General features: G+C 39.5%; 1 protein-coding gene across 2 annotated transcripts in view; it reads left to right on the top strand.

The window, feature by feature from the left end:
- Positions 1 to 27,348, top strand: part of Ints4 (integrator complex subunit 4) — a 120,942-nt gene that overhangs the window by 11,267 nt on the left and 82,327 nt on the right. Inside the window, exons 3-6 of one of the 2 annotated variants that reach the window (XM_010633305.3) lie at positions 2,134 to 2,251; positions 10,576 to 10,682; positions 24,602 to 24,787; positions 26,120 to 26,170. In XM_010633305.3, coding sequence (XP_010631607.1) covers positions 2,134 to 2,251; positions 10,576 to 10,682; positions 24,602 to 24,787; positions 26,120 to 26,170 — 462 coding nt within the window. The remainder of the gene's footprint in view (positions 1 to 2,133; positions 2,252 to 10,575; positions 10,683 to 24,601; positions 24,788 to 26,119; positions 26,171 to 27,348) is intronic. The other variant, XM_010633306.1, reaches the window with a different exon arrangement.

The following is a 27,348-nucleotide window of genomic DNA, read 5'->3' as shown; positions in this document are numbered from 1 at the left end:
GAGCACTTTTCTAGGATTTATGAAGCCCTAGGTTTAATCCTTAGTATTGGACAAGGGGAAAGGGGAGAGAGAGAGAGAGAGAGAGAGAGAGAGAGAGAGAGAACGTTATAGTTTAAACAACTAGAGAAAAGAAGAATGAATTAAACCTAAAGTTAGCAGAAGGAAGGAGGAATATCAGGGCACTGATACCTGGCTGTCAGCTATGTGCTCCTTTCTGTGCTCATCACTTTTCCTCTCAGTAGCTCTCTGAGTTGTTATTAGGCCCATTTCACAGATGAGGGTCAGAGCAATTAATTAGCTTTTCAGGACATGTACATATGGACATGGTATCCACAAGTCTGGCTGGTTTCAAGGCCCTTTCTCTCAAGAAAATGACCTTCCCAGTGTTATGTACATGGCAAATAGCATAGCATGCTAGGATTTTAGGTGTTTTGACTCCCTGTGTATTGTGCTCTCTCTTGCTTTCGGTCTCCTTGGTGTGCCTGGTTAGAAACTATAGATGGGAGGGTGGGAATTAGTCACATTGGAAGGGACTTGTTTTGTCTTTTGAGTTTACATTTAAAAAGTTTTACTTTCAATATGGGAAGATTACCTGATTGCAGCACCAGCAGAGTACTTTTCTCCCCCTCTTCAATTCATGTTTGTTTGTTGTTTATTTTTGGATATAGGATCTTGCTATGTAGCCCAGGGTGGCCTCATACTTGGGATCCTCTTGGCTCAGGCTCCCTATTGCTGGTATTACAGGTGTATGCTACTTCACCTGGCTCTGTTGAACATCTTTTTAGTGTCAAACATACTTTTAGTACAATGATGAACAAGGAGAAGTGTTCCTTTTTTACTTGGGGAGAAATTTCTCACTGTGGGAATCCTGGTGCCTTTTAGAAATCACCTCCCACTTAATAGGCCAGACTGCTCATTTCTCAGTGTCCCTTACAGCTAGGACCTAGGCATGTGACTTGTACTCAGCCAGTTACCCTTGCTGGCTCCAGCCTTCTTCTTCTTCTTCTTTTTTTTTTTTTTCTTTTTATTGAGTTTATTGGTACAATCTAGGTATACAATACAGTTACATTTATTACTGGGATCCTGTACTTTTACATGACAGGTCTTGGCTCTCATTTTTTCCCCATGAAGGCTTCTTTTTTTAAATTTAATTTTTACTTTTGGTATTGGGATTGAACCCAGGGCCTTTGAGCTATAACCCAGCCCTTTTTAAAATGTTTTATTTTGAGACAGTCTCTCTCTGTCTAAATCACTAGTTACCTAGGATGGGTTTAAACTTGTACTCTTTCTGCCTTAGCCTCCCAGTGTGCTAGAAATATAGGCATGCCCTACCATGCCTGGCTAATGCCCCGGCCTTCTACACAAGATCTGCTCATCTAAAAAGTAGGTTAGAGTGAAAGATTCATTCTGGTGGTAAGTGTGATAGCTGTACTCACTTCCTGGGGACTCCAAGAGTAATGGTGCTGGCAGAATTTTGGGTTCCTGGTGCTGCTTTGTTGCTGGTACAGTGGCTTTGACTCCTGTCTAATGTGGCTGCACAATGGAGGTATGGTACCTGCTGCACATTTTGGTTACAAGTTAATGATATGAAGAAGGCATAACAAATTCCCACTCATGGGCTTGGATGTAGCTCATTGGCGCTGTGCCTGCCTGGCAAGCACAGAATCCTGAGTTCAGTCCCCTGTACCTCCCCCACCAAAAAAAAGGAAGAAAGAAAATTCCCACTCATTTTGCAGCACTGTATCTGGGTGCAATGTTCTGATTGAGAAAATTTCTCTCTCTTAAAATACACAAAGTTTTTCAGAAGTGAAGCCTTTGAATAGTTCCAATTGGTTTTGAGGTATTGGTTTCCCACATTCCTATTTGTTGTTTGCCTAAGAGTAGAGCATCAAGATAACAGTTGCAGCTGGGTGTGGTGGTGCTGGCGTGCACACACACACACACATACACACGCATGCACGCATGCCTGTAATCCCAGCACTCTGTAGCCTGAAGCAGGGGGATGTTGTGAGTTCGAGACCAGCCTGGGCTACATAGTGAACTCCAGGTCAGTCTCAACTACATAGTGAGACCCTGTCTCAAAAAAAAAAAGAAAAGAAAACAAAAAGATAACAGTTGCTTCCTTTGTTCCAGGAAAATGATCCCTCTGTGAGACTGAAAATTGCATCATTGTTGGGTTTATTGTCAAAGACTGCAGGATTTTCACCAGACTGCATTATAGATGATGCCATTAACATACTGCAGAGTGAAAGTAAGTTGCAATATAAAGGCTGTGCAGTCAGAGTAGACATCTTTAGTTCCTTTGGTCTAGAATTCGGTACAAATTTTGGTGTTTTTTAAATCAATACATTTGAGGGTGATTTAATAAAACTATTTTATTATTATTATTATTATTATTATTATTATTATTATTATTATTATTATTATTATTATTTTTTTATTATTATTATTATTATTATTATTTTGGTACCAGGGATCGAACTCAGGACCTTGCACTTACTAAGCAGACAGTAGAACCACTGGGCTAAATCTCTGGCCCTGTATTTATTTATTTTTGAGATAGGGTCTTACTATGTAGGTCAGGCTGGCCTCAAACTCTGAAATCTTCTGCCTCAGCCTCCTTGATTGCAGGGACTACAGGCATGCATCACCATACCTGGTATAGCTGTCCTTTGTTGATCTTTACCAAGTGCCATATAATTAAAGTAGCTTACTTAAAACAGAAGATAGATGTCATTATCCCTGTTTTATAGGTGGGAAGATTGAAGCTCAGAGAAGCTAACTAACTTGTTGAGAGTTGAATAACTTGTTGAGAGTTGTTGGCAGAGTTGATTATTTGTTCTCTGTCCTGTACTAACTCAGAAGCCTTGAGAGGTATTGTCCCAGTGGGTAGGGCCCATCACAATTAAAAGCCCATAAAGTGACCTCTTCCAGGTCAAATATGCTGTTAGTTCTGTGCTGATGCCCACTTACGTACATTCTCAGTGTTTAGGTGAAGCAGGAAAGTACCTAACCTTTTTTTTTCTTGGTTCTCTGGTTTTATACATTTACAAATTCTCCCACAGAGTTAATGCCTCAATATTTTATTTTATTTTTTTGAGACAGGGTCTCACTATGTAGTTGAGACTGACCTGGAACTCGCTGTGTAGCCCAGGCTGGTCTCAAACTCACAGCAATCCTCCTGCCTCAGCCTCCTGAGTGCCAGGATTATAGGTGTGTTACACCACACCCGGCTAAGTATTTTTAAAAAAATTCTTTGTTGCTATTTTTATAAATAGTATGATTTTGTCTACTTGGCAGAATTAGTTGTAGTTTCAAAGAATTGTAATTTTGTTTTGTTTTGTTTTTGTATTTTGAGACAGGGTCTCATATAGCCCAGGCTGGCCTTGAACTTTTGCTGATCTTCTGTCTCAGCCTTCGAAGTGCTTGGATTACAGGTGTGCACCACCATGCCTGGCTTCAAACAGTAGTTTTATTTTATTTCAGGGTATAAATATTTAAACAAATATGGCTATTTAAATATTGGACAATAGTAAAATTTAGCTGGGCAGGGTCATACATTTCTGTAATCTTAGCACTGTAGGAGGCTAAGGCTGGAGGACAGCAAATTCAAGACCAGCATGTACAACTTAGGCCCTTGGTTGAAACCCCACTACCACTAAACAAAGTAAAGCAAAGTGAAACAAAACAAAACAAATTTTTTTGAGACAGGGGCTCCCCAAGTAGTCTAGGCTGGCCTTGAACTTAATATGTAGCCCAGGCTGGCCTTGAACCTGCAGTGATCCTCCTGTCTCAGCCTCCCAAATGCTCGGATTGTAGGCATGCACCACTACATCCAGCCAAAATGAAATAAATTTAAAAGATTGAGAATATAAAAGTCAAATGAGTTTAAGATTATCTGAATTATTATTATTTTTTTTTCTTTTTTTGGTACCAGGGATTGAACTTGGGACCTTGCTCTTGCAAAGCAGGCAGTAGAACCACTGAGCTAAATCCCCAGCCCTATCTAAATTATTTTACAACTGTTTAATAGTAATAAAAAATCTTGCATATGTGAGTCATTGGCTGAAGCTGAGAATCCCAAATTTTGTTCAAATTAAAGCTGGACATAGTGGCATGCATCTGTAATCCTAGCATTTGGAAGGCAGGAGGACTGCTGTAAGTTTGAGGCTAGCCTGTAGTACATAGGACTTCAAGGCCAGCCTGGACTACATAGCGAGACTCTCACCCCTGACATAATGTTATATCAAAATTTACTTAGTTTGAATTTTTTTTCTTTTTCTTTTTTTTTTCCCTTTGGTGCTGGAGATCAAACACTGGACCTTGTGCTTGCGAGGCAGGCACTGTGACTTAGTTTGATTTTCACCTTTTTCTTTTCCCTCAATTTTGACCTAACTTTTATTCAAAGGAAACAGTGAATATTTTCTCCCCAGAGGAGGCATGTTTTATTGAAATACCAATGTAATGACATTGAAGAAAATAAAAATTTTCCCTACTACTTCTACAAAGTAACTTGTTTTATGTATTACCTTTTACTTTACACATTTTACATGATTGTATTTATTGAATGTACTGTTTTATGCTTTATTATAATCACTTTGTTACCTGTAACTTTCCCCATGTTACCACACATTACATGTCTTTATAATATTTATGGTTTTAATAGTATATTAAACACCAGCTGGCATAGAAACATGTTTCTATTATTATTTTTTGTTTCTTACAACTAATGTCAGTGAAAGTCAATTTCTTCTGTTGCTTAGGATAAATTTTTAGGAGGGAAATTACTGAGCTAGCAAGCCCAAAATTTTCATGACCCATGCTGTGTCTTACGGTATTACTTTCTTTCTTTTTTTTGGTACTGGGGACCGAACTCAGGACCTTGCTCTTGCATGGCAGGCGGCGGAAACACTGAGCTAGATTCCTGGTCCTTACCATATTGCTTTCTACAAGAATAATTTCACTTTATGCTGCAACTTATAACTGACTGTTCTTGTTTCATCAAGACACATTTTTTAAAACTGGAGGGAAGCATAGAGATCATGTAGCTGAAGCCTTTTATTTTGTATCTGAGGAAAGTTAAATCTGTTAAGGTAATGTGACCGCTAAAGCTCCCCTGTTTGTGGAAGCTGTAAGGGTAGGGTTCTGAGTCTCCTCATGATTCAGTCTAGCGTGTGCCTTCAGATCCTAGAGTGTGATCTACACTGTGGACCAAGTTTCCGTTTGGCAGATAGGTGAGGGCTGTAGCTCCTTGGTGAGCCCTGGAGTAGGTGCTGTGAGGGTACTGTGTGCATGTGTTTGAGGCGGTAGATTCCTTGAGCAGAGCAGAGGGTGAGAGCAGAGCTACCTGGTGAGATCTGCAGAGGCTGAGTTCTGAAGATGCAGATTTTGATAGTCACAGTGGGGGAGAATAATGGCAAGGAGAGGAAACAGGGTAAGAGGCAGAGAGCTGGGAAGGTACAGGAGATGTTTGAAGACTTGATTGTTTTGTGAGCAGCCAGCAGGGAATGACAAAGTGTTTTGCAGCCAGGGGGTAGCCTGGAATGCTGAGGAATTTGAATGTTATTCTGTAGGCAGTGAGGCCATGTAGAGTTTTTTGAGCAGAGGCATAAAATGGTCAAGTTTAGTTTTACAGTGAATTTGGCAGCTCTGAGAAATTTAATTTGGCTTATGTTGAGTCATCATTTGTTGTCCATGTGGCGATGTCCAGTCTGCAGTTGTACTTATAGGTTAAAAACTCAGGGAGGCATCTAGGGTTCAATATTTAAATTAGATTTCTCATTTATCAGAGATAGGCATTAAGCTTTACAAGCTTTAGTTAGCTTTTTATGGAAGTCCGTAGAATTCTCTTTCTGAAGAAATAAATAATAATGTGGTATTGGGGGGGCCTGCCTCGCAAGGGCAAGGACCCGCGTTCAATCCCCAGTACCAAAACAACAAAAACAAAAAAATAATGTGGTATCGGTATTCCTCTCCCTCCCTCTTTCCTCCCTCCCTGCCTCTGTCTTCCTTCCCTGCCCTTCACGTCCCTTTTCCCCCTTCCTTCCCTCTCTCTCCCTCTCCCCTTCTTCCTCTCCTTCCTCTTCTCCCCTTCTCTTTCTCTCTCTGAGATAGGGTCTTGTGAGGCTGGCTTTGAATTTGAGATCCTCCTGCCTCCACCTCCCTAGTGCTAAGATTATAGTTGACGCTGGGCATGGTGACGCACGCCTGTAATCCCAGCACTCGGGAGGCTGAGGCAGGAGGATCGCTGTGAGTTCGAGACCAGCATGGGCTACATAGTTCCAGGTCAGTTTCAACTACATAATGAGACCCTGTCTCAAAAAACAAAACCAAACTAAAAGATTATAGTTGAGCACCACCATGCCTGGTAATGTTGGAGATTTGTTCTCTGTTCCTGTCTCTTTCCTTTCCAAGACTGAATCTAGGGTCACTGTACCACTGAGCTACATTTTCAGCCTTTTTTTTATTTTGAGCTCATTTTTCTGGTCAGATTACATTGATAGTGGAAGATGCTTGCTTTTGACTTATTGATAAATTTGTATGGGGTCTCCATACATTGCCCACAGTGGCTTCAAGCCTGTGATGTTCTCATTTCAGCCTCCTGAGCAGCTGTAACTACAGGAATGCATTCCTGTGCTGAACTCTCTTGTGTCTACTATTTCTTCTGACTGCCTTCTTTTCTCAGTGCTTCTTTCATATTCACAGCCAGCCTTCCTGCCTGCCTCCCTCCCTGCCTCTCTTCTCCCTTCCTTTCCTTTCCCTTCTGTCTGTGTGGCAGAGAGCACTGAAGCTTTTCTTGTTTATCTTTGACACTTTGCATTTAAATTAGATGAAGCACTGACCTTATGTGTATAACCAGACTTGTCAACTCGTAGCTTCCACTCTATGTTTATCCTACATGTCTTGGAGGACTTTTTTTTTTTTTGTACCAGGGATCGAACTCGGGACCTTGTGCTTGTGAGGCAGGCAGTATAACCACTGAGCTAAATCTCTGGCCCCAAGAGGACTTTTTAATCTTTCTTTCTTTCTTTTTTTTTTTTTTTTGAGACAGGGTCTCACTATGTAGTTGAGACTGCCTGGAACTCACTATGTAACCCAGGCTGGTCCTGAACTCACCGTGATCCTCCTGCCTCAGCCTCTTGAGTGCTGGGGTTACAGGCCTACACCACCACGCCCAGCTCTTTTTTCTTTTTCTTTTGGTATCAGGGATTGAACTTGGGACCTTGCACTTGTGAGGCAGGTGGCGAGACCGCTGAGCTATGTCCCCATCCCATCTTTTTATTTTTTTATTGAATTTATTATTTATTTATTTTTAGTGCTGGGGATCGAACTTGTGTCCTTGCAATTGCGAGGCAGGTGGTGGAACCTCTGAGCTAAATCCCTGCCCCCCTCCCCTTTTGGAGATAGGTTATTGCTGTGTAGTTCAGGCTAGCCTTGAACTCATGGCCGTACTCCTGCTTCAGCCTCCTGGGTGCTGGGATTGCAGGTGTGTGCCACTATGGCTGGCAAAGTTTTGGAGGACTTTTAAGTGCTTGTATCTTTCAGTGATTTTTTTTTTCCTGGACCCATAAATTTTTCTGATTAGAAACCCATGGATCTCCTTAGCAAGACAGAAATGCCTGGCTGCTGTGTTAGAACTAATACGGCTGAAGAGAGGCTACGGAGGGAGGTGCATCTTTTTCACCATGTTGACTGCCATTATTAACTCCCCATCTTCACTGTATTTCTTCCCTGTCCTCACCAGGTGTGCCCAAAATTGCAGTGTTTCTGGTCCAGTTTCTATATAAAATAAACCTCCAGTTTCAGGGGTCATTTGGCTGTGTAGGATAAGGAAGGGGCAGAGATCCAGCTGCTTCTTATGGAGATGGCAAGCATATCCCTGCCTCATCCCCCACCCATCCCCTTTTAAAAAAATCTTCAATTCTTGAGCCTTTCTGGTGTGTTATGGCCAGGATTTATTTGGTTTGTAGTGTCATCCTTCTCAGTAGGCATTTAGTATTAGATTTATCATTTTTGCCAATTTATCACTTATCTATCTGAAAAATTTGTGGACTTTCCTCATCTACCCACCTTTTTCTTTTCTTTCTTTTCTTTTTTTGGTTTTTTGAGACAGGGTCTCACTATGTCCTTGAGACATACTACTCACTATGTAACCCAGGCTGGTCTCAAACTCACAGCGATCCTCCTGCCTCAGCCTCCCGAGTGCTGGGATTACAGACCTGTGCCACCACACCCGGCAGCCCACCTTTTTTCTTATCCTTTTACTTTACTCTCATGTTAGTAAAGTTTTACAAGAGAGCAGAGATAAACAAGATGTGTTCAACATACTCTGTTTAACTGGAAGTCTTACTAAGAAGTGATTTAACTACTTTGTCGAGGTATAGTCAGTTATATATTATGGATTTCATTTGTGATGTATTTGCTTCATGTCTGTATTATGATTTATTTAAGATTTTTCTTTTCTTTCTTTTTTTTGGTACTGGGAACTGAACTTGGGACCTTGCACTTGCCAGGCAGGCACAGTGCCACAGAGCTCTATTCCCAGCTCCCAACAATTTTCTTAAATGAATGAATTTTTTTGATAAACTGGATTTAAGCTGGGCATGGTGGCACATGCCTGTATTCTCAGTACGCTGAGAAGCTGAGGCAGGAAAATCATGAATTCAAGCCCAGCCTGGGCAATTTATTGACCGAGTGAACCCTTTCTCAAAAAAGGGGAGGAGTCTGTGGGTGTGGCTTAGTGCAGATATCCTAGGTTCAATTATTTTTATTTTTTTATTTTTATTTTTTGGTACTGGGGATCAAATTCAGGTCCTTGCACTTGCAAAGCAGGTGCAGGAACTACTGAGCTAAATCCCTGGACCCCTGGGTTCAATTTAAAGAGAATTTTTGTATTACTAATGTAAAAGAACCTCATATGATGTGGAATCAATAGATGGTATCCTTAATATTGAAATTTATGCATAATAACATGAAAATGATTAGCTGGACATGGTGGCATGTGCTTGTATTGAAGCTACTTGGGAGCCTGACACAGGAAGATCCTAAGTGCAAGCCCACCCTGGTCAGTTGAGGAGATTTTTCGTTTTGCTTTGTTGTTAAATTTAGTTAGTTCAGATTGGTCTTGAACTCACTGTGTAGCTGAGGCTGTGAAACTCAGGGTTGGACATGGTGGCATGTGCTTGTATTGAAGCTACTTGGGAGCCTGACACAGGAAGATCCTAAGTTCAAGCCCAACCTGGTCAGTTGAGGAGATTTTTCGTTTTGCTTTGTTGTTAAGTTTAGTTAGTTAGTTCAGATTGGTCTTGAACTCACTGTGTAGCTGAGGCTGTGAAACTCAGGACAGTCCTCCTGCTTCAGCCTCCCAAGTGCTGGGATTCAAGGCATGTACTACCATGCCAGGCACTTAGGGAGATCTTGCCTCAAAAATAAAAAATGCTGGCCATATTGCTCCTTTGGGTTCAGTCACTACTACTGTACTCCCCTAATTATAGGAATGCCACTAAGATACTCTTGTATACTGCCTGCACTCTAAGAATCATATTTGGAACACAGAGCATTTAGATAGAGAAAATGAGGTAATTGGCCAAGAAGATTGACATACTACAGGTTTATTTGGATTTGCCTCTTTGTCCGTATTTAAAATACTCATTGAGCATCTAATAATACAGAAGTGAATAAAACATAGTCATTGTGTTTTGTTTGTTTATTTGTTTGTTTTTGACACAGGGTCTCACTATGTAGTTGAGACTGACCTGGAGCTATGTAGTCCAGGCTGGTCTTGAACTCCCAGCGATCCTCCTGCCTCAGCCTCCCAAGTGCTGGGAATGCAGGCGTGTGCCACCACGCCTGGCTCGTGGTTTGTTTTTTTTTTTTTGAGTCAGGGTATTAGCTATGTTTAGAGTGGCCTCAAACTCATAGTGATCTTCCTGAGTCAGCCTACTGAGTGTTGGGATCACAGGCATGCGCTACCACTCCTGGCACACTCGTTGCTTTTAAGGATCTTTCAGTCTTCTGATTTAGTCTGATGTGAAAATAAGTACAATAAAGTATCATGCCTGATAGGGGGTGTGGTGGAACAAAAAGGAGGAAAGTTTCGTTTTGGGGGTTAGGACAGGCTCTGTATAAGGATGAGTAGTTGCTCCTTGGGGATGGGGAAGGCATTCTAGGTAGAGAAGACAGCCTGAGCAAAGTTGAGGGGAGTGGAATTATAAGTAGTTGGAAAAAAGTGCTAAAGGAGACTTGAAAGTGATGAGCTAGAAAGGTAGGCAGGGCTAGCTACCTTGGAGGGCCTGCTATGTATGTATATCTGTCCTGCTAAGGAATTTGAACTTTATCCTGAAGGTGTTAAAAACTCAAATAATCACTAATCATTTTTGGAGCACCTGCTCTGTGAATATTCCCAATTCTGGGGAAGACTCAATTTTCAGACTGATTTCTTTTTGGAACTTAGTTTTAGTTGAAGTTATGAAGCATTAGGTTGTAGAATACAGCAAGTTTATATCCTTTACCAAAGCAAATTGGTTTTTATAATTTTTGAAATTCTCTAACTTAATTTTCCATCTTCTTTTCTAGAGTCTCACCAAGTCCTAGCTCAATTGCTGGACACTTTGCTTGCAATTGGCACTAAACTAGCAGAGAACCAAGCCGTCCAAACACGATTAGTTGACGTGGCCTGCAAGGTAAGACTATAATGAGCTTTTAATTGGCTTTTGGAATTGTTAGCTTCCTTGTCTATTTCTAGGGTATCCTTGAGATTTTTTGGAGTGCTGGTTTGGTGGTCATGAATTTCTTAAGATTCTCCTCATCGGTCCGGGGATTTAGCTCAGTGGCACTGTGCCTGCTTGCTTCCACAGTGCAAGATCCTGAGTTTGATCTCTGGTACCAAAAAGAAAAAAAAAAGAAAAAGATGCTCTTTGTCGTGGAAAGACCTTGTTTTCCTATCAGTTTTGAAAGGTAATTGTTTTTTCTTTAATTGCCACATTTTATTTTTAGTTTTAAAAATTTATTTTTTTCTGGTACCAGGGATTGAACTCAGGACCTTATGCTTGTGAGGCATGTGTGGTGCCACTGAGCTAAATTCTTGGCCCTATTTTTATTTTTTTAAAATAAAATTTATTTTATTTTATTCCATTCTCCCTCTCAAGACTCCTCCCCTTCTCATGTGCAAAAAGCTTTGTTTCCATTTTTGTCTTTCTTGTTTTACTTTTTTTCTTGTCCCTTACTTCCTACACTTGATCGTAGCCAAAAGACCAACAAGTGTTAGTTATGTCTCTTACTTCCTGGAAGATAGTTTTGCAGGATGTATCATTCTGGATTGGAAGTTGTGTTCTTTATTGATTTTTTTTTGGTACCCAGCATTGAAGTCTGGTCCTTGTGCTTGTGCGGCAGGCACCAGAACCACTGAGCTAAATTCCTTGCCTGAAAGTTGTGTTCTTCTAGCGTTTGAAACACTTCACTCCAGGCTCTCCTGGCGTTTAGGGTTTGTGTTGAAGTCTGCTGTAATTCTAATGTGTTTGCCTTTATAAATGATTTGTTGCTTTTCTCTAACAGCTTTTAAGATTCTGTCCTTGTATTGAACTTTTGGGATTTTGAGATTACGACTGTGGAGTTCTTTCTTGATCATGGCTATTTGGAGTTCTATATGCTTCACTTATCTCTGTGTTAAGGTGTTTGCCCATATTTGGAAAGTTTTCTACTATTGTACTATGTTGTGTTTTTTTTCATTAATTCCAAAGACTCTTCTTTGTGTTATCTAGAAGCTGTTGGATTCATTTTTATGTTCTCTTGTTGTTTTGAAGGTATCTCTGAGTCACTGGCATCATTCCTGTCTTATAGTTCTGACACTGTGTCCTCCCATTGGTCACTTCTTTTTTTATTTTTTTGGTATTGGGGATCAAACTTGGGTCATTGTGCTTGTAAGGCAGGCGGTGGAACCACTGAGCTAAATCCCTGGTACCCCATTTGTTCACTTCTGCTGCTTATACTTTAAATAGAATTTTTAGTCTAGGTTTTGGTGTGGTACCTTTTTCATGGGCTGTAACTTTTCTTTAAACTGGTCATTCATGTTTTATATCATTTTGCTTAGTTCAGCTAGCTCTTTGTAAACTCACTGATTGTTTTAAGTACACTATCTGTTTAGTTATATCTTCTTTAAGCTTGCTGAGCACTTCATTGATTTAAAAAAAACTCTTGTATCATTTCAAATAATTCAGTTGTGCAGCTTTTGATTTCCTCTCTGTCAGTACCCCATAGATTAGCTTTGGGAGGTTTGGGAGTTTTTGGAGGTATTTCATTGCCTTGTCCTCACGTATCTTTTTTGTGTGTGGGTGCTGAGGTTTGCAGGTCAGTTACAGTGGAAAGAAATTTTTTTTGCATTTCTTTTTTTTTTTGTATTTCAGTAAGTAATTTTATTGAAAGATATATCTCCTAGAACCAAACATAGTAGTAGTTGGTTAGGTTACCTCTGCCAACTCAAAATTAATACTGATGTTTTCAAAAATATTGAAATATATCAGCTTTATGGTAAAACCAGTTATCTACAAGACATGGTTTGCAAAAAGTTAAAGGTAGAATACACTGTGGTTCTTTGGTTTATTTTTCAGTGCTTATTTATCCGTAACATGATGTCAGAATTGGTTACATCCTTTTTTTTTTTTACGCAACAGTCTTTCTAAGTTGCTTGGGCTGGGTTTGAACTTGCTAAAGGTAGAATACACTGTGGTTCTTTGGTTTATTTTTCAGTGCTTATTTATCCGTAACATGATGGCAGAATTGGTTACATCCTTTTTTTTTTACGCAACAGTCTTTCTAAGTTGCTTGGGCTGGGTTTGAACTTGTGATCCTCTTGTGCCAGCCTCCCAGAGTGCTGTGATTACAGAGATGTACCACTGTGTCCAGCTGAGAAATGAGTTCAAGAACCTCATGATCCAGTAGACTTGTGAAAGAAGCCCAGTATGTGATAGTATGCTTCATGCAGTTACTGGAAGTAAATATGAGTTATAAAAGTTGCTCAAAGAAAAGAGTGAAAAAAGTCTTCCTCAGTGAGAGGAGAAGTATTAGGGAGAGCATTTTGGAAAATATGACATTTCACTTGAGTTTTAAAAGATAGATGGTAGTTTATTAAGTAGGTTAGATTAGTGCTTCATTTTTTGTTTATTTGTTTGTTTTTGTTTTTTTTTTTGGTACCCGGGATCAAACTCAGGACCTTGTGCTTGCTAGGCAGGCATGGTGTCACTGAGCTAAATCCTTGGCCCAGATTAATGTTTCTTTTTTTGTGGGGTATTGGGTATGGAACTTGGGTCCTTGTGCTTGTGAGGCAGGTGGTGGAAACATTGAGCTAAATCCCCCACCCTGGATAAATGTTTCTTAATTAAAACTATTTTAGTTGTTCTGAAAGAGGGATTATGGGGTGTGGGGGTAGGCTTAATAGTATAATTAGGGAATTTAGTGAAGGTTTTCTAAAGGAAATGTTAGTTGAGCCTGAACATTAATGTCTTAAGACATAGTAGGAAATTGAGCAAAAGGGATATGAATCATGGACAGAGAAAGCATTTTAGGCAAAGGGAGTAGTATATTCAAAGATTCGATAACATATTATATTAGAAAAAATTAAGTACAGAGAGAGGTAAGGCTAGTACAGTTGTTTTCAAAGTGTGGTGTGAGGAGTCTGGATTCTCAAGAACCCTGTGAAGGAATCAGTTGGATCTTCCCTTTTTAACTGCATATCACTTAGAGACTAGATTTTGTCCTTATATTTCAGACAAAGCAACATGTCAGATTTTTTTTTTTTTTTGGTACCAGGGATCAAACTCGGGACCTTGTGCTTGTGAGTAGGCGGTGGAACCACTGAGCTAAATCCCTGGCAATGTGTGATTGAATGTAAAAATAGATGATGAGTGACTTGACAAAAAAAATTCATAAAGAACCATTTTAGCCAGAACAAAAAAATTAAAAAAGAACCATTTTAGCCAATTTATCTTTTTTTTCAGTACCAGGAATTGAACTCAGGACCTTGCACTTGCCAGGCAGGCATGGCACCACTAAACTAAATCCCCAGGCCATAAAGAAACATTTAAAAATGTTATTTTTAATTTCTGATTAATACTGATAAATATAACTTTTTTTTGGTACCGGGAATCGAACTCAAGGCCTCATGCTCACCAGGCAGGCACTGCACCATTGAGCTACGTTTTTGGCCCCTGATAGGTGTAACTTACCTAACTAAACAAAAGCTCTTTGGGAGTCTTTAATAGCTTTTAAGAGCATAAATGGATCTTGAGACCAAAAATTTTAAGAACTATTAGACTTAGGAGCAGAGGCTTAGAGTGCTTGTTATGATCAAGAAGACATTAAATATTTTAGATAAATGGCAAGTATGGAGGTGACATTAGACATGCATCTCAACAGATTATTCTTGTATTGCTAAGAACTGATTGGAGATGAGGCCATGTAGCTATGGAGAAGATCAGTTGGGACATTACTGCAGTAATTCATGTGAACAATCTTAGTGGCTTGGATGAAAGTCATGGGAAGATACACTGTAGATAGATGTGAACATATTTAGGAAGTAAAACTGACAATACTTAATGATCAGTGGAACTTAGGTGAGGAAGAAGGAATTGTGGAAGATGCTAAGTTCTGGCTTAGTGCCAGGTTAGATGCTGGTGTCTTTTAGTTAGGTCTTTGGAGACAAGATCTCACTATGTAGTCCAGGCTGGCCTTGAACTCATGATGATCTTCTGTCTCAGCCTTCCCAGTGCTGGGATTGCAGGTGTGCACCACCACCCCTGGCTAACATTTGACTCACTGATGTTTTATCCTGATACTTGGTTAATGTGATATCTGTTAGAGTTTTTATTGAAGAGTTACTGTTTTCCCTTGTCATTAATAATCAATTATATATTTATGGTTTGGATGAGTTAATATTATTAAAATGTCATACCTCCAGAGTGATGTATTGATTCAGTAAAATCTCTATCAAAATTTGAACATCACTTCTCACAGAAATAGAAAAACAATCCTTAAGTTTGCAGGAGACTTCAAAAGATCCTGATTAGCCAAAAGTTTTGATAAAAAAAGAACTAACTGGGGATTTAGCTCAGTGGTTCCTCTGCCTGCCTCCTAAGCACAAGATCCTGAGTTTGGTCCCCTGTAACCCCCAAAAAGGAACTAACCTGCAGCCATATCACACTCCCTGATTTCAAGCTATTTTATAAAATGTAATCAAAACAACATGGCACATTGATCAGTGGAACAATATAAAAAGCCCACATATTCATGGCAATCGATATTCAACAAATTGTGTGCGAAGTACACACAATGGGGAAAGGATGGTGTATTCAGTAAATGGTACTGGGGAAATTGGTGATCCAAAGAACACAATGAAAATAGGCCTTTATCGTATGCCCTACACAAAAATCAGCTAAAATGGATTAAACACTTAAGTTTAAAACCTGAAATTATAAGACTACCGGAGGAAAACACAGAGGAAATTCCTTTATATTGATCTGGGTAATGATTTTGTTTTTGTTTGGTACCAGGGATTGAACTTTGGTCCTTGCGCTTGCAAGGCAGGCAGCAGAACCACTGAGCTAAATCCCTGGCCCAATGATTTTTTTTTATATGACCCTGAAAGCATAGGCAATAAATAAAAAATACACACATGGGATTGCATCAAGCTAAAAAGGAAAGTTGTGCATGGCAAAAGAAGCAAAATGAGATAAGTCACAGAGAAAAATATTTGGAAACCATACAACTGTTAAGGTGTTAATCTCCAGAATATAAGGAACTCAATGCTAAAGCAAAATCTGATAACCCAATGAAAATACAGACAAAGGAGCTGAACAAACACTTCTGAAAAAAAGACATACTAATGACCAACTGTTTCATGGTTGGGGGGAAAGGCATCATTAATCATCAGCAAAATTGTAATTTCACCTCACACCCTGTTAGAATGGTTTTCATCAAGAGTAAAAGATAATGTTTGAAGGATTGGGAGAAAAGGGATCCTTGTATTCTGTGGGTGGAACTGTAGTCTTTGAAGTATTGGACAGCTAATCCTCATTTTTGGTATGAAGAGACACAGTTCACAGATTTGGCCTTGATATTAATATTCTTTCCTTGTATAGCATCTGCACAGCTGAAATTGGGAGTCTTCTGCTGTCTGTTTTTGAAAAATTTTCTGGAGAACAAAGATCTTTCTGTCTTTGTTTATAAGTTTTTTTTATAGTCTAATTATCTCCATCTCTCCTCTTCAAATCCTGGTTTCTTTTCTGTTCCTTTAATAATATGGAAAAATACATCAAGCTCTTAATATAGCAGCTTAAATAGAAATATACAGCTTTTAAGCATATGTAAAATTGAGACTAGGAGTGAGGCTCGGTGTAGAGTGCTTGCCTAGCATGTGTCAGGACCTATGTTCGATCCCCACCAAATGTCCCCCAGTATTCATTTGTATAAAGGATTTCTATCTGTGCTTAGGAACAATTTATACCAAAGCTGAATGAATTAGTAAGCTATTTTTGTCTTATTTAACTTCATTTTCACCTTTTTTTTTTTTTTTGTTATGCTTAACCATTGATTTTTTTTTTCTATAAGAAAAATTTTAGGCTGAGTGGGATGGCGCACACCTGTAATCCCAGCACTCGGGAGGCTGAGGCAGGAGGATTGCTATGAGTTCAAGACCAGCCTGGGCTACGTAATGAGTTCCAGCTTAGTCTCAGCTACATAGTGAGACCCTGTCTCAAAAAAAAAAAATAAATAAATAAATAAAAAAGAAAAATTTTAAACTGGTTTGTTTCATTAGTTAGCTTGTTTATTTATTTATTGGTACTGGGGATTATGAACCCCTTGGAACTAAACCACTGAGAGTCTCTCCAAGTTGCGAAGTTGCCCAGGCTGGGCTCAAACTTGCGATTTTTCTGCCAGAGTGGTGGCATCACAGGTGTGCGTCATCACTCCCGGCTTAGTTTATTTTTATTTTGCTCTTATTATCAGATATTGGATATGTGGTTGCTTACTCATTCCATTAATACAAAAAATGATGGCACTTTAACGGCTTGACAAAGCATACAGTACCAAAATAGCATCTGTAGACACACTTGCTGGTTCTTAATGATGTTGGCTGTGATGCAGGAAATGACCTGTAGAGGAAGGACATTATAAAATTGTAATTGTTGTCCTGAGGGTGTGATTTAAGTAAGCTCTTTTATGCTAAGATTCAGTGTGCAGTAATAGGTTGGATACGCATCATTGTTGCCTGGTTACCTTAATAGAAGCTAGATGGTTTTAACTTGTTTGAAAATCAAATAAAATATTTGTAATAGTGGTAGCTCCAGCTGCTGATGATTCAGTCAACACTTTAGTTATGAGAAACAGTGCTTCCTTATTAATTATAAATAAGTCATTTAAAAACCCCTCCTTTATTGACTGACAAGCATAGTCATTGTCTGCCTCATACCCCAAAGTGTCTCTTCATTTCAGTATCTTATTTGAGCCTTTACTGTGTATATGACATTGTAAGCACATCAGAGTTATTTATGTTTCACATTTTTGTAACTTGGATAATAACTTGGAGGCAGTGGATTAACTGAGCTAAACTGCTTGATTGAGCCATTTTTACAATGGAAAATTCCGACTCTTAGAACCTCCTCCTGCATAGGCGCTTTCTCGTGATATTTTTCTTATTCATTGCCCCATGTGAGCCTGCCCGCCCATATATCCCCTTAACATAGGAATGAGCTTCTACAGAATGCTAGGTTCCCCTTAGTTGCCATCACATGCTCATCTTTTCTCCATTGTTTCCCTTCTCTTAATAGCTTTTTATTTATTTATTTATTTAGAGATGTGATGTTTCTATGTAGCTCACAGTGGCCTTGAACTTCAGATTCTCCTGCCTCAATCCCATGAGTGCTGGGATTATAGGCATGCACTGCCTGGCTAAAGTTTTTTTTTAAGGTACTGAGTGGGGATTGAACCTGAGGTCTTTTCACTGATGTACATCCCTAGAGTGTTTTTGAACATGGTCTCACTAACTTGCTACATTGACTAGGATGAGCCCTCCTTCCTCAGTTTCCCAAAATATTAGTGCTAGGATTACCTGTCATGTGCCACATATCCAGTTTAGATAGGTTTTACTTTTTTGTTTTGTGTTTTGAAATAGGGTCTCACTGTGTAGCCAGGTTGGCTTTGAGCTCATGGTGATCCTCCTGCTTCAGCCTCCCAAGTGCTGGGATTATAGGTGTGTGCTACCATACTCAACATTTTTTTTTTTTTTGCTAAAAACCCCCACAGCCTACTGTGTACTGAGATTACAAGCATGTGTCACCATGCCTGCTCTTTTTACAGTTTTATAGTATATTTATGGGCAATGTAATACTTTCACTTATTTATTTTTTCCAAAATTGCATAGTGATCCAGGGCCTTGCCCATGCTAGGTTAGTGCTTTATTTATATATTTATTTTTGGTACCGGGGATTGAACTCGGGTCCTTGCACTTGCAAGGCAGGCGGTGGCAGAACCACTGAGATAAATCTTTGGTCCTAGTGCTTTATTTTTATTTATTTATTTATTTTTTGGTTCCAGGGATTGAACTTGGAACCTTGCACTTTCGAGGCAGGCTGTGGAAGCCCTGAGCTAAATCCCCAGCCTTAGGTTAGTGCTTTATCACTGAGCCATATCCCCTGTTTTTTAAAATTTTTATTCTGAAGTGGTCTCACTAAGTTGTCCTGGCTTGCCTCAGACTTGGCAGTCTTTCTGCCTCAGTCTCCAAGTAGCTGGGATTATAGGTGTGTGCCATGTGTCTGGCATATTGTCATACTTTTTTCCCTCATATTTATGAAACAGTATGCCTGTTTCAGAAATTTTTTTTTTTTTTTTTGGTTCCAGGGATCAAACTACGGACCTTGTGCTTGCGAGGCAGGCGGCAGAACCACTGAGCTAAATCTTCTTTTGTTTTGTTTCTTTTGTTTGTTTTTTTGAGACAGGGTCTCACTATGTAGTTGAGACTGACCTGGAACTCACTATGTAGTTCAGGGTGGTCTCAAACTCAAAGCGATCCTCCTGCCTCTGCCTCCTGATTGCTGGGATTACAGGTGTGCACCACCACGCCCGGCCTTTTTTTTTTGGTACCAGGGATAGAACCTGGGTCCTGGCGCTTGCGAGCAGGTGGCGGAACCACTGCGCTAAGTCCCTAGCCCTGAGCTAAATCTTTACCCAGCTCTTGTTTCAGAATTTTTGTTTAGAATATTTAATATTTGCTTTCTAAAAATATCAAACAGAAAAATTGTAAAGTACAGAAATAAAGACATTTCTTTTTGTTGAGCGCAGTGGTGCACACCTGTAACCCCAGCATTCTGGGAAGCTGAGGCAGGAGGATTATGAATTCAATTCTAGCCTGGGCAATTTAGCAACATAGTGAGACCCTATCTCAAAAAATGAAAAACAGTTAGATGTAGCTCAGTTTGTAAAGGGCCTGGGTTCAATCTCTACTACTGGGGAGAAAAATAAAGAATTGATTATGTGACAGCAATTCGAGCCCTGAGTGATTCTTCATGGAAGTTTTCAAAATCATGAAATAATTTTTTCAGCTGTGTAGGAAATGAGACTTGGATTGAGTAAATGTAGGAAACTTGGGTTCTAGTTTTAGCTCTTCCATGAAGTACTGTGTTTTTTTGTGTGTGTTTTTTATTTTTTTAAATCTTACTGAGTTTGTTGGTACTTTTTAAGTATACAGTACAGTTACATTCATCAAACTACTCCGTGTTAGTCGTGATCACTTAGTTCTTGCATTTTCTTTTTCCTTTCTTCTCTTCTCCCTCCCTCTCTTCCTCCCTTTCTCTGTCCCACCATCCCTCCTTCCCTCTCCCCCACCCCATGTATTAGGGCAAGCTCTCTACCCTGCAGCTACACCTCCAGCCCAGACCCTGTCTTTTTAGTTATTTATTTATTTTGGTTCTGGGGATCAAACTCAGAACCTTGTACTTGCAAGGCAGGCGGGGTGCCACTGAGCTAAATTCCTGGCCCCATAACCCTGTCATTTTTTACCTCTGAAATTGGAGATTATTGCTTCCTTTTGGTGTCATGTAAATGTTTACAGTTGGAACCCTACAGATGGGTTTCTCTGTCCTTTTGATCTAAACTCAATTAGATCTTGACATCTTCTTTATTCTCTCAAACAAGTTGTCCCAACTTCTTACATACAATTTTTCCTCAGTCTTGAAACTAGCCATTTCTCTGACAAGTCTTTTAACTCAGTTTTAAAAGTTCAAGCCTGATCACTTTTTTTTTTTTTTTTACAAAAATGCCTTTCAGACTGAGGATGACAGTGCTTTAAGCAGATGTTGCAGTCAGCTTCTTGGGACAGGATTGATGTTTTTTTTGAAAAACAAAATAGACTACATATGTTGGGTACATCACAAGATGAAAGGTCAAATAACTGTTTAATTTTCGATATATAGTTTTTTTTGTGGGGGGGTACAGGAGGGGAGGGCACCGGGGATCGAACTGAGGACCTTGTGTTTGCCAGCAGTGCCACTGAGCTGCATCCCCAGCCCTATACTTTTATGTACTGTGTTGCAATATAATATATATTTCTTACGGTGGGACTAGTCACAAAAAAATTTGAAAGCCAGAGTTCACTATTTCATCATCTTGTATATAACCTGATTTTTTTTCCCCAAAGTACTTTTGGTCCCTGGGACTGCTTTATGCTGCTTATTTTAGCAGCAGTAGATTAGGTATGAGAGAGATAACTGTGATACTTTACTTAAAGTGCTGGTGAGAGGGCTGGGGATTTAGTTCAGTGATGCCGCTGCCTAGCAAGCAGGTTCTGAGTTCAATCCCTGGTACAAAAAAAAAAATGCTGGTGAGAGCAGCTAAAATGAAAAATATTGTTAGTACTAAGTGTTGACAAGGATGTGGCACAAGTAGAAGACTTAGGCAGCACTGGTGGATGAAAACTGGTGTAACCACTTTGAAAAAAAATAAAAGTAGTAAAAATAAAAATAACTATTTGGTAGTAAAAAAATAAAAATAAAAATAAAATAACTATTTGGTAGTATCTTTTTTAGTTGAATACTGTATATACATGTGTTGTGACCCAGCAGTTCTACTCCTAGGTGTCTAACCAACAAAAAAGGAGACATGAATCCTAAAATCCATATACAAGAATAATCATAGTAGCATTATTCAAATGGTCAAAGACTGGAAATAGCTAAAATACTCATCACGAGAAAGGATTCATAGTTTTTAGTGTAATCACTTAAAATACAGAAATAGATGAATCTGTTAGAATCTTTGTGACCATTTTTGTTGATGGTGGTAGGGGGTTTATGTTGGGAAGAGGTGTGAGGACTGTTTCCGAAGTGCTGATAATGTTTCATTTCTTCATCTAGATGTTTGTTTTATGTGTTTTCACTTTGTGAAAATATTTTGCCCTGTACACTTAAGACTTTTGCATATTCCTGTATAGATAGATATTAAGACTTTCAAAACTGTATATTTTTATCTTATATTGAAATTTGTTAGCAAATCCAATACATAGTGATTTTTTTTTTTTTTTTTGAGACAGGGTCTCACTATGTACTTGAGACTGACTTGGAACTCACTTTGTAGCCCAGGCTGTTGTCGAACTCACAGCAATCCTCCTGCCTAAGCCTTCTGAGTGCTGGGATTACAGGTGTACTCTACCATGCCCAGCTCACAATGAACATTTAAATTAAAAATTTTATTACAGTGAACTGTCGTAGTAAAAGACACATTGCCATCAGTCCCCCTTAAAATATTCCTCTGTTTCAAATATAGTTATCATTCTTGCCACTTTTTTTTTGTTTTTGTTTTTTGAGACAGGGTCTTGCTCTGTAGTCCAGGCTGTCCTTGAACTTGTGGTGATCCTCCTGATTCAGCTTCTTGAATGCTGGGATTATAGGCGTGCTATACCACACCCAGCTCTTGCTATTTTCTGTAGCAGCTCTGGAAGTCCTCTTTTGTGAGTGTATGTATGAGGTATAATAAAAATACCAAGAATGCTGCTGCTAAGTGTCAGCCAACAGAAAGTTAGGCTCATAGAAACATTACGGTATGTCCTCATCCACCTTACTCCCTGGATCTGGCACTATGTGTTTCTAGCCTTCCCCAGGTCAAAGTGACCATGGAAGGTAAACATTTTGAATAGATTCAGGATATCCAGGCAGCCACGATAGCACAACTAAAGACATTCATGGAAGAAGACTTCTAGAACTGCTTTAGAAAGTGGCAAGAATGATGGAATAAGTGTATTTGAAACAAGAGAGATTGTTTTACATTCTCTCTTTTATTTATTTATTTATTTTAGCTTCAGGGATGGAACTTGGGACCTTGAGCTTGGGAGGCAGGTGATGGAACCACTAAACTAAGTCCCCGGCCCTACATTCTTTTTTTTTCTGGTACCAGGGATCAAACTCAGGAGCTTGTGCTTGCAAGGCAAGTGCAGTGCCATTGAGCTACAGCCCCAGCCCAAGAGAGACCTTTTTAAGGGGGATTAACAGCAACGTGTCCTTTACTGCAATACTTTTTTCAATTTTTATAAAGGTCTGTTTCATTATTGCTGGGTAATGTATTTTAACAGTTAAATACATTTAAATGACGTATAGGTGATAGCATGACTGCACTGTTGGTAACTAGATAATCAGTTCAAATAGACACCAAGTAACAAGCAACTGTCTAAAATTTAAAATATGGCTCTTGTTTAGATCATCCTTTGGTAATCTTCTTGCAGGAAGGTGGATAAAAACCTGTTGGTCACAAGGAAAATATATTAAGGCAAATATCTTCTGATATCCATCCCCGGGGTTTCTTTCGGCTGGATTAAGCCTTCAATTCCAGTCTGTGGCCTCCAGCATTAATGCTTTTCCTGTCTCCCAGAGTAGACAATGGAAGCATCATATCGGGCTTCAGTCTACTATAATGCACTCCAGTTAAACTAGTTATTGACCTTTGCAGAAATGGAAGCAGTAGGATCCAACTGCTGTTTAGCTGCAGTGCTAAAAATGATTGCTCTTGGAACCTGGTGTCCAAGCCCAGAATTTTCACATAACTTTCTGATAAATCGATGCTCCAGATTTTTTCCAACCTTTTTTTTTTTTTTTTTTTAGTACTGGGAATCAAACTCGGGACCTTTTTTGGGAGGCAGGCAGCGGAACCACTGAGCAAAATCCCCAGCCCTCTTTTTTTCATCATTGACGTTAGTGTGTAACTTGTTGCCCACTACTAGGGTCTGTTTATCAGCTTTTTGGGGGACTGACAATGTTTTCTGGTACCCAGCAGCTAGCCCTCATAACCAGACAGCCGAACCATGGCTTGTGGGTGCAGTAAAATCAAAGACAACATCATAATCATGGTTTATTCACTCTCTTTTATACAAGAACTTGATTTTATCACTTTTCTTTCCTGTGTTTGGTGAGATGGTAATATCGAATATCAATTTGAAACCTTGATAAATCTGGTCTTCAGTTGTGATTTCTGTTCTTAAAATGTCATATTGTCTTTCTGTGAACCTCAGACCATACTCACATCGTTTCTATTTGGCCTCCAAGGTCCCGATAACTTTGCTGTATTAGATCAGTCAGATTTTACCAATTCCACACCACTGCATTACTTTGTTTTCATATCCAGTTTCATTGATCCAAAGCCAAATCCTTTGTTGAAAACATTTCTGGCATCTTTGCCAAACTCAGCATATAACAGAAATACATATTGGCTGTGTGCAGGTCTGTGGGTTGACCTGGTGAGGCCACTCAAAGAAGCTACCTGGTGGTTTCCTGAGGGGTACTGGTGCTGCTGCCATCACTTAACTTGCAGTGGAGGACACTTGGCTTGCTTGGGGTTGGGCTGTAGCTGCTGTGGTTTGAGGGTGATATAAAGAAGGAGGGGTACTGGGAGTCAAACTCAGGACCTTGTGCTTTCAAGGCAAGTGGTGGGACATTGTGTGTGTGTGTGTGTGTGTGTGTGTGTGTGTGTATTGTACCAGGGATCAAACTCAGGTCCTTGCACTTGTGAGGCAGGCAGGCGACAGAACCACTGAGTTAAATCCCTGGCCCCACACCTTATATTTTTTATACCTCCTACCTCGTGATCTGGGGACTGTCTGTGTATATTGTGTATGCATATATGCACACTGCAGATCGAACCCTGTCCTCATACATGCTAGTCAAGTGCTCTACCAATGACCTGAATTCCCAGCCCAGTGATGATTTTAAAGTACCCATTCTGTACAAAGTCAAGTGCTTTCTGTTGGAAATATCAATAGGGGAAAAATGAGACTCTTGTTTTCTACAACAGATTTTTTTGCAGGGGGGTGTAGTGGAGATCGAACTTGGGACCTTGTGCTTTAGAGGCAGGCTGCAGAACCACTGAGCCAAATCCCCAGTGAGATTCTTGTTTTCTAAAGACTCATTTTTTGGGAAAGATGAGTATTCAAGGTACATGATGCTAGACAGACTAGTGAGAATATGGTGATTGAAATCATTTCTAACATTGACATAATGCTTTTGTTTCTGTATTTTTGTTTGTTTTAAAGGGTAACTTAATCATGTCCTTTTGTTTCTTCTTTTCTTTTTTATAGCACCTGACAGATACTTCCCATGGTGTAAGAAATAAATGCCTGCAATTACTTGGCAATCTTGGCTCTTTGGAGAAAAACATCACAAAAGATGCAGAAGGGCTAACTGCCAGAGATGTCCAGAAGATTATAGGGGATTATTTCAGTGACCAAGATCCACGTGTCAGAACAGCAGCTATTAAAGCCATGGTAAACATGATTATGGAAACTGATTGGGACAGTTGTTTTTTTCTTTCTTTTTTTTTTCTTTTTGAATAGATGAGAGCTTGCTGTGTTGTTTGGGCTGGCCCTGAGCATCTTTGCTCTCAAGTGATTCTCCTGCCTCAGCCTCCACAGTAGCTGGGACAACAAGCATGTGTCACTACTGCTGGTTCATTTTTTAAAAATGTTTATGGCAAGTGCTGTCTTGGATACATTCTAATTCCAAGCATCCACCTGGTGCATGCTTTTAAGAAGATGGTGGTGGCCTCACGGAACTAACAGACACGTGTTCCTGTATAGCAAGTATGCCTTCTCTGGTAGCTTTCTTCTGTTTCACTGACACATGTATAAGCTGTATCTTTTTTTTTTTCCCTTCACTACTGAGAATTGATACCAGGGCCTTCACACTAAGCTGTATCCTGAGCCCTTTTTATTTTTTACTTTGAGATAGAGTCTTAACTAAATTGCTCAGGCTGGGTTTGGATTTGCTGCTCTTTCCTTCAGCCTCTCAGAGTGCTACGATTACAGATCTGCACCACCACACCTCGCTATATATTTTTTATAATATGATACCAAGTCAAATTCCTCCTCTACGTCTCTGTTTCCAATGAGGAGGGATGTGACTATAGATATTGGTTGGACCATACATGTTTCAGGTATGTAGATGAAAGTTACCAGAAGAGGGTGCTATTTAGGAGTAAGTGGTCATAGCCACATAACAATTTGCAATTTGTTTCTTGGCTTTTTTTTTTTTCTTTTTTTGGTACCAGGGATTGAACTCAGGACCTTATGCTTGTGAGGCAGGTGGTCTTCCTTCCTTCCTTCCTTCCTTCCTCAGGCTCCCACGTGCTGACATGATAAACATATGTCACCTTTAGCCTTTTTTTTCCCTCCCCACTTCAGTTTCTTTAGATTAAATCTAGGTCCTTGTCATGCTAGGCAATTGTTTTTACCACTTGGCTACAGTCCAAGCCCTCTTTTTTTTTAGCTGTCTTGCCCCTGTTTCATATTTTCCTTATACCTTTGGGATAGTCTGGGTTAGATTTAGTTAGCTTTATTAAATGCTTGGATACTTATACTGAAAGTCTATGACCAAGTTTTCTTTCTTTCATTTTTAATACTGGGGATCGAACTCAGGACCTCATGCTTGCCATACAGGGGCTGTGCACAGCCCTGATCAAGTTTCTTTATAGCACTCATTTTGGCTAAGGAGTACCATGTTAGTATGATGTAATGTGGGAAAATATCTGAGATAATGGGTAGTCTTTGGAATTACTGATTTTTCACAAATACTTAAAACTGTATTTGTTCATTATGTAGTTGCAGCTCCATGAAAGAGGACTGAAATTACACCAAACAGTTTATAATCAGGTACTTTAATTGATTCTTGTTTGGGAGGGGAGGAGGTATCATGAATTTGGGGGGCACAATGGTTTTCTAAATTTGAAAACATAAGGGTTTTAGCTGAACATCAGTGGCCACATTAATGGGAATGATGAATGTGCATCATACCCAAAACATACTTTTCAGGAACGTGTGATATGTAATTGAAGAGCCCTAATACATGTGAAAAATATTTTTAGGAGGATTTTAGCAATACTGTGGGCTGCCAGTTGGCTGAAGGAAAGCATAGCAATTAAAGAAAAAAAGTGGTAGCCGGGCATGGTGGCACATGCCTGTAATCCCAGCACTCAGGAGGCTGAGGCAGGAGGATCGCTGTGAGTTCGAGACCAGCTTGGGCTACATAGTGAGTTCCAGGTCAGTCTCAACTACATAGTGAGACCCTGTCTCAACCAAAAAAAGAAAAAAAAAAAGTAGTAGTCTTGCTGATTTCTCTCTGGTTGGGCCATACAGAAATCAGCTTTGGGCACCACACTTCATAAACTAGTTTTTCTGCAGGAAGTGACCATAACTATGGGGTTATGTGAAAAGATGTCACACGGATGTAGTAGTATTGTAAAGAATAGCATAATGAAGTTGTGGAAAAGCTGACTAGCAGCCTAGCCAAAAGGCCTTAAAAGTAGTATTTTTGAGAGAATAATTAAATGACTGTAGTGATACACAATCTAGTGTAATAATTGAGACACTCTTGTGATTGGTAATCCAAGCCCATGCTCAGAGATCAGATTTTGTTAGCTTACCAATAGTAATTTTATCTCTCAGGGAAAGACTATAGTTTACCAATCTTCTGTGACTTGTAAACCAAATTGATTCTCACAAGATGATAATAGTAATTTTATCTCTCAGGGAAAGACTATAGTTTACCAATCTTCTGTGACTTGTAAACCAAATTGATTCTTTCACAAGATGAAGTGGAATGGCCCAGAATATTTGTGTTTGTATGACTATTACCTTTTCTCCTAATAGGAAAGTGATGTGGGAAGCGGAATAACTAAAGGATACTTGGAGAGTAAGGACTGAGAGGAAAGAAAGTTATTCAGCTAATTTAGATGTTTGGTGGCATAAGCCTGTATTAGTATTGTAGGCAAGCAAAAGAATGAAGATGGAACGATAGTAGAGGAATTGAGACACAGTATATTAGAATTTGG

This window comes from Fukomys damarensis, unplaced genomic scaffold (genome assembly GCF_012274545.1).
Source record: "Fukomys damarensis isolate Sample0158 unplaced genomic scaffold, DMR_v1.0_HiC HiC_scaffold_16, whole genome shotgun sequence".
Classification (NCBI taxonomy): domain Eukaryota; kingdom Metazoa; phylum Chordata; class Mammalia; order Rodentia; family Bathyergidae; genus Fukomys; species Fukomys damarensis.
This window is presented reverse-complemented; position numbering and strand designations above follow the sequence as displayed.